The 8,275-nt window shown below is 41.2% G+C and overlaps 1 protein-coding gene across 1 annotated transcript in view; it reads left to right on the top strand.

The window, feature by feature from the left end:
* The first annotated feature begins 448 nt into the window (after window positions 1-448).
* WDR64 (WD repeat domain 64) overlaps window positions 449-8,275 on the top strand; it is an 89,479-nt gene continuing 81,652 nt past the window's right edge. Inside the window, exons 1-2 of the mRNA XM_026082124.1 lie at window positions 449-596; window positions 1,310-1,440. Coding sequence (XP_025937909.1) covers window positions 449-596; window positions 1,310-1,440 — 279 coding nt within the window. The remainder of the gene's footprint in view (window positions 597-1,309; window positions 1,441-8,275) is intronic.

Genomic DNA, 8,275 nt, shown 5'->3' with positions numbered 1-8,275 from the left:
CGTTAAAGAGACACACAAAGATAGCTGGCTTTTTCCCAGACCACCACTTAATCTCTGAGACTAAAGCTCTTTACTTGTCTGGCTCTGGAGGTGAAAAAGTTCATGCCTGTTTGACTGCCAGTCAYACCAGACACAAAGAGCAAGTCTCATTTGCCAGGTTATCGCTGATCCTGGTTTGTAACCTGGGCCTGCTCAGCAGCAAGCTAGGATTCCCTGATGTAACGCGGGGGTTGTGACATCGACAGTTCCCTGGAAGGTTTGCCAGTTGGAGATGCTAAACAAGAGTGACCTCCCTCTTATTATGTAGCACCTGGTGTTCCTGTCATGCAGTTGCATCTCATACAAACTCATGTGGGAGTTTAAGATTTAGGGCAGAAAACAAGGCTTGGACTAGGCTATAAGAAGAAGAGCACTCCCTCTTACCTTGTTGTTCCTCTGTTAATGAAGGATGTCTGATAAGGATTGTGATAAAGGGAGTTGCTCTGCTCTTGATGTGGCACACTTCAAGAATGCTTTGAAGCAGTTCCAGAAACTAGTTGAAAAAAAAGTAACCCAGAAGACAGAGGAGAGATTAGGACTGTACGTTAAAGATGATGGTAAGAGGTACTCTGTCAGATTGGAAGGATGTGTAATTTTCAAATTGAGAGAAGGTGTCATGGAGACAAGACTTTAAGAAAGACCTCAAATTAATGTTCAAACAAGGCAGTGACTTCTTGACTTTTACAAGAAATAGGTAAATTGCTCTGTGAGAGTGCTTTTTACCTCCTGCTAGGACTTCTGGTCAAATTATAATGCTATGCTAATTGTTCACAAAATCATGGTTAGCAGAGTTGCCACGTATACAAGTTATCACTTCTAGGATGCTTTATGCTTCTAGTGATCTGAAAAAGCACAAAGCCAATGAATTATGTAAATCCAGCTTCTTTATTGTAAATAATCAGGCTAGGTTTTGCTCTTTTTAATACAAGTGGCTGTTACTGCATGAAAGGATCAGCTTTATCCCAGGACATCTTTTGGCTTCAGATCAACAAACCAGAGTTGTGGGATGGGAGTAAGGGAAGAAGGAAGAGCTGAAAATTTTCCAGCTTTTGTTTTATCTCTGTTTCTTGCCATTCATTGCAAATCAGGTGATTCTGAAAGTAAGACTGAATAATTTTTTGGCAAAGTACTTTAATGAATACAGCATGAGGAGATGGAACTTTCATGCTATTGATGTAGAAGGAGAAATAGAACAGGAGCTAGGGGAGATTAAGAAAGAAGCTATAGCTTGCCAGTTTTTGACTCTGTGGATATTGTTCCTTCCATACAGATGAGATAGACTATGATAAGTTCTGTGAAACCGTACAAGCGCTTTTTGGTCCAGAAATAAAGGATTATAATGTTAAGGCCTTTTTCAGGAAGATTAGCAGCAACCTTGATGCAAAGACAGAATGGTGTGAGGTAAGGATTTATTTTATTTTATTTTATTTTATTTTATTTTATTTTATTAAATATAAGCAATTAGTTAGAATCTTAAAAGGTAGCAGTATTTAGCTGTTGGTTATGCATGTTGTATATGAGTCTGTTATCTTTCCATGGCACAATGGGGCACTCATGTTATTCTTTATTCTGTCCATCATTTTTCTGCTAAAAGCCAAGTGATATGGAAGATAGATCTGCCTTTGAGGTTAGAAAATTACATTAAAAGTATTGTTTTGGTTGATCTAGACAAAAAGTAAATTAAAGAACTGGCTTMGAGTATCTTACTTGTTACTGTGTTGTGCTATTTAAAAAGCAATGTTCAATTTTAACAAGCTGAGAAAGAAGGGGGCTCCATGTTTATTTTTAGTCTGATAGTGAACAATTTAAAAACTTGCATGCATCCACTTATTGATTAAATGTAAGTTTCTATCGAAGAAAATTGAAGAGAGGAGGGTAAAATCTGTCCATTGGAATTTTTCATGTGAAATATAAATGGTGATATCCATTCTGGTAAGTGCTGATGTGCTTTCATCAGTGAGTTGAGAGCTGAAGGAGTTAACATTGTAAAATTTAGCTCTTTCTAGATATTATTAATGTTGTTTTATATAAGAAAAACCCTGTGCTCCTAGTGAAGAAATCTGGAATGTGAAGCTTGAGCATTGAGATGTGTCTTCAGTATAGGTGGAACTTGTAAATATGAAAATGTCCCCAGAGGTGTCCCTACCCTATTTCACTAGTTCATCCAGGCCATAATGTCAGTGAAAGATTAAGTATGGCAGAGTTTTGCTGAGCCCTGCCTTTCCTCTCTTCCTTCATGTGAGTAAATAGATGGGTATTTTGGAAATGACAGAGTTATCTCTACAAGCTTCCTGTACTGGATTTTCTGCTGACTATCCCTGGCTAATTTCAGACTTCTAAATGTATCATGTAAAACGGCTTAACACATAGGAGAATCCATGCTGCTAATTCTAGCAGGTTTTTAAGAGCAAGATTTGCTCATACTGTGCTGGTAAAATACATTTTTATTTGTAGAGGAACTCCCTTCCTACCCCTATCTGTGCAGTACATCAGCTGAGCTTGCAAATCAAAAGTCTTAAACATTTAATTTTGCTACACTGATTTATGTGAGTTGAGGAACTTGGCCCTTGTTCTCTCTGAACCAAGTTCCATGAGCCTATTATGTGGATGCACATGAATTCATATTAAAGAACATCACAACTGAACAAAATTATATTTTTCCTGCTTGTTTTGTGAAAGAGCACTGAGCTGTCTACCAGAACTGCTTATCCTCAAGCAAAGTTTGATATATTAGATTACTGACAAGGCAGCTGGATCTGGGGGATGGAGTCTGAGGGCCAAAGTCAGTATGTCCAGGTCTTCTCCTGAATTGTTTCACTGATACACATTGGCCTCAGGCATCTTGACAAAATGCAAAGTCTCTTATGACTGCGGTATGCAGTTTGTGCCTTGAGGATGAGTCTATCTTTATCTAGGCTATGAGAAATTCTTTCTTTCTTTAGATATGTATCAAGGATAAATTTGTCTTTTAAATGCAAAACATTATAGGCATGGCAACATTTCAGTAGAGTTTTGTTACCAGGGAATTACATGGGTATTCTTTGACTCTGTAGCTGGGTGAGATCCATGTAATCCATTTTTCTGTCTCTAACAATGATAAATAGCAAATCTTTGGGAAAAGCGTACAAGAATGAGGCAACTATGAAATTGTAAATCTCTCTGGTTTACCCCTCTCAGCTTCTGGTAATATATAGAATTGTGCAGAATTGTACAGACAAGACATAACTTCTAGCACACAGTGACTTCCCTGTGACAGCATAGGTGGCATTGCATATATGGAAAGTCCTTGGTGAACTCACCATATAGCCAAAAGGCAAGGTATTACCAAGTGACATGAACTATAAATTCTTTAGCATATTTCCATTTTACTTTATAGTGGAACATCATGTTGCTTTTGTGAAGCTTGAAGACACCTATCTCCTGTTATTTACACATTATCAAGGTTAATATCAAGTAAATTCCTACCACCATGAGAGCAGTGTGTTCAAGCCATTCAATTTAATAAGCTTCTGTATGGTAGCATTTCTCGTTAATACCTCTCTTAACATTGTTTTTACTTGTGATGTCATATTGCCCCCAAACTCACTTAGATCAGACATTAAAGATTTTCTTCTAAGAGGGCTTGGGGGAAATCTGTGAAATATTTAGCTGAAGAGGGCTTAAACATCACATAACTATCTGCTAGTGAATTTGCCTATAAAGTCTCTTTATCAGATAAAACTTTAGGCCACATCCAATCCCTTTGTTACTAAATTCACCTACTGAGAGCTGTATTTGAAATCTGTATCTTTGCATGTCACCTACTTGCATGTAGACCTTTCTTCCTTACTTCCTCTTTCAAAATGAGAGGATACTTAAATATGAAGTCCTGTTGTTACCAGGCTTTGCTCAACTTTTCTTTGAAACTCTCTAAAAAAATAGAAAAAAGTCCTTTCCAGAACTGCTGGTACATGATGCTCAAGCTTAGTTCTTGGGAAACAGCCAGCTGCCATCAAATGTGCTGATGTTCTGGCTTCATTGTAACACTAGTCAAATTCTTGTACGATTCAAAATCCTCTACTTCATTTCAAAGTTCTTGCTGCTCTTTGTATGGGAGAGGAGAGAGAGATGGCATAATCTCTTGTGTAGATGTGGCAAGCTCAATACATATCCTGTAGAGAGTAAGATATGCTCTGTGGGTATGAAGAAGAGACCCATTGGGAAAACTGCTTCTGAATTCATGGTGACTGTTAGACTGAGCCAACCCCTCATTCAGGAAAGTAGAGCAGTAGCAAGGTATCTTTAGATCCCTTAGCTAATAGGATAACTGAAGGAAGGTCTGTTTATTAGTGGAGTGAATATCTTTCACTCTAAAACCTTACCTGAGTTTCCAATGCAATCAGACTAGTTACCTGGGTTTGAAGATTATTTCTAATTTCTGGAAACATTGTCTGAGTTAATCATATGCTTAAGTAATGTTATAAAAGACTGCATGAAAAACAGAAATGTCAACTACTGTTACAGTTTTATTTAACATCCATGAGTAAAATGCTCAGTCTCTTGTGCACTCTGCCTTTATGACAGCTGGGAGAAATATGATTTGAGGTACAATAATTTTAGTATTATTAAGCACCAGAATGGGTAGTAACAGCTAATGTACTCAGCATCTTTATGAACAGGGAAACTAAAGGAACTAAAGAAGCAAAGAAACTTGGAAATGTCATAGAAAGTTTCTTCATTAGCCAGTCCTTGTTCRGGATAGTAAAATGATCAAGACCATCAACTGATTGCATACTGCTATAGCAGTATGATGTTTTTAGGAAGAAACACCTGCAGGAAACAAGCTCAGAATGAAAAAGAAAACTATTCAGTTGATACAATTGAAATACTTTTGTCAAACTGCTTCATCCATCCCCAAAAATAGGTTTTAGACCAAACAAAAATTTCACAGAAAGTATTTCATTTTCTTTCTGTTTTTCTTTCTGTTTTCAATTGTTACACTCTGAATTTGCTTTCATTTTAAGGATTTTTAATCAAAACATCTTCAGGGAAATCAAAAATTTCATTCTAAGCTGTCCAGAAAGTATAGCCTTTTTGTTTAAAGCATCTGTAACTGCAAATAGTTCTATCAAAGTTCTCTCTGAAATTCCTGGAAGAATTATGATGACCAGTAAGAGAGCAAAACCCCAATATCAAAAGGCAAAGAGGACCCTTAACCTGCTGCATGCAGTCAGGCATTTCAGTTCACAAGGATATGGAGCTCAGTGTGGTATAGCACTCTGCATATGTCCCTAGGATGGAGAAGAGAACCATTGAGAGCAGTAGAGAGAGTCCTGGAAAACTCCTGCTCCCTGAAACATAGCACCTACTGTTTGAGTGTTCTCCTGCAGTCCATGTCTAGCACAAATCTGAGCAGATCGATTCTCCTCAAGAAAGGACTGTGTTATACAGAAATACTAGTCTGGATAATCATATTTCAGCATGTATAGAACAATATACATGTTCTATGATAAAGCTGTTCAATGACGAGTCACATCCCTAGCCTTTTCACCAGTGTGGGCGGTGGCCCACAGAAATCGAGAATGGGTATCGACTGTGACATGTACATATTTGAGGCGACCAAATTCCAAAATATGCGTAACGTCTGTTTGCCACAATTCATTAGCCTTCAAACCTCTAGGGTTTGCCCCTTCCTTCGAAGGCATTGGGGCGAACTGCTCACAGTCCGGACAAGACAGAATAATATCTCTGGCCTGCTGGATGGGTAGTTGAAACTGCCTCTTCAGCGAGCGGGCGTTTTGATGAAAGAAGGAGTGAGACAGCCTGGCTTGTTCCAGAAGGTTGGGTACCACCACTGGCATGGCTGCAACATCAGCGCATCGATTTCCCTCAGTGATGGGTYCAGCCAGGTCCGTGTGTGAGCGTACATGCAAAACATAAGTGTCATGCTTTCTGCAATTAATAAGAGTCCAAAGAGCATAAAGTTCTGCAAAGAGCAAGGGATTAGAGACCTCGCAAAGATAGGAGGCCTCTAACCTTTTCACAAGGCCCGCGGCATAACAGAAATCCCAGTTCTTGCCCAGTTCTCCATTTCCTTAAATTATTTTGAAATTGCGGAGTTTGCAATTGCAGACTATTTATTTATGCAGTTCTTTTTTGCCTTTCTCTATTGTTCTTAAATATTGTAGAAAGGTGTAGATGATGTATAACTGCATTGGTGACCTCCTGTAAGAGTTGTGGTTGGCTAGTAGGCATCAGAATATCATCCATATAAAGATATATGATAGCATCTGGAAACTGTTGCCGGGCTGATTGCAGAGCCCTTGCCACTGTTAGCTGACATATTGTAGGGCTATTTTTCATTCCTTGCGGTAAAACCACCCAATGATATCGTAACATCAGCGCAGCATGATTTATAGAAGGTACAGAAAAGGCAAACCGGGGGGCATCCTCAGGATGCAGGGGAATGGAGAAAAAGCAATCCTTAATGTCAATTATTGTCAAAGGCCAATTGGCAGGTAACATAGTTGGGGATGGCAATCCTGGTTGTAACACACCCATCGGTTCAATTACAGCATTAAGAGCTCTAAGATCATGTAGCATTCGCAATTTACCACTCTTTTTCGGTATACAAAAAGCAGGGGTATTCCAGGGGCTAGTAGTTGGTACTACATGCCCCATTTGTAACTGTTCTTTCACTAACTGTTGTAATTGGTCCAGCCGTTCCTTCTTTAGAGGCCATTGATCAACCCACACGGGGACGTCCGTTTTCCAATTGAGTCTCAGAGGTTGCAGTACAGTTTGTCGGAAGGGCGGATCCAGCACCTGGATCTGCTCGTGCTTAGCCAGAGCCCCAGCGGCCGCCATCTCGCTCGCTCGCTCGCTACCGCAGGAGGAGGAGGGGGGGGAGGAGGAGCGGGAGGGGGAGGCGGGTCGGTGCTGGTGCTGAGGGGCGGCCGCCGYGTCGCGCCCCCCTCCCGCCCCGCACGGTGCTGCCCCACAACGGAAACATCCTTTTTTCTTTCTGTTCCCCCTTGACTCTCCTGCACATACAACTGAGCTGCCAGTGCAGTAGCCAGAGATTCAGTGTGATGGTGTACAGAACCTATGTTTTGACAAGCCCGTACCATATCAACAATAGTACAATTCGATCGATTCTCAATTGTCTGCAAGGCTCTTACAATCCGCATTTGCATTCTCAAAAGCAAGCTGCTTCAACAATAACGCTCGAGCGTCCCCATTCTCAATCTGCCGCTCGGTTACCGCAAATAATCGATCAACAAATGCGGAGTATGATTCCATAGGACCTTGCATTACTTTCACAAAGGACAAACTTGAGTTGGCGCTTACACCCGGCACCTTGTGCAAAGCTTGTAAAGCGAATTTAGCAATCCTGTCATATGTCTCTCTATCACAATCCACTTGGGTTGCCGGGAGTGCATGCTGCCCTTCTCCTGCCAATCGGTGGTAATCTACTCCCTGTCGGTTTTGCACATTGTCGAAAGCATGAATAGTACACTTTTCTCAAAAGTCTGAAAGCCATACAGTGTACTGAGTGGGAGTCAAGACCATTTTGAATAACATTCTCCAGTCATAGGGAGTCAGCTCATACGAAGTAGGAAGTGCCTCCAAAAAGGTAACAGTATGACTGGACTGGACTCTGCTCTCCTTTGCCAATTTCCGCAATTCTTTAACTGTCTCATAACTGAAAGTCTGATGAGTCGGACGTGCCCCTGGGTTATAGACGACTGGAAATGCAGTGACAGTTTGTAAATCCCCTGCCTGTAAGGCTTCCCGGTGGCGTATCTCCCATCCATCTTTCCCTTGTTCCGCCCGCAACTCCCGTCCGTTAGTGGGGGGCATAAGTTGGGCTCCTGCTCTGAAGCTATAATCCCCGGATCGGAGGGGTTAATTTCGTCACTGCCATCGGCTTCTCCAGGAAGAGCTTTGAAACGTGAGTCGCCAGAGGACGGGGCCGTGTTACAAGCACCTTTCTCGCCTTCCTCATTCCCCAATTCAGGGGTCAATTGGGCAGGATCCAGGTCGTGGGGGGATGCCACGACTACCGGGGGTGGCTCCTCAAGGGAAGGTGCYGAGGGTAAAGACGTATCAGAGGCGGGGGTGGGAGGGGGGGGCAGAAGGCAAACTTTTTTGCGTGCCTTTAAGAGTACTCATAATCGTCCCCCATGTAGCCAGATGTTTACATACAGCAACATTTCCAGTCCCTACTTCTTCATGTAATCTTTGACCTACTTTC

The sequence above is a fragment of the Apteryx rowi genome, unplaced genomic scaffold, assembly GCF_003343035.1.
Source record: "Apteryx rowi isolate R43461 unplaced genomic scaffold, aptRow1 scaffold_568, whole genome shotgun sequence".
Taxonomy (NCBI): Eukaryota; Metazoa; Chordata; class Aves; order Apterygiformes; family Apterygidae; genus Apteryx; species Apteryx rowi.
The sequence above is the reverse complement of the archived record's forward strand: the minus strand, read 5'-3'. Positions and strand labels throughout refer to the sequence as shown.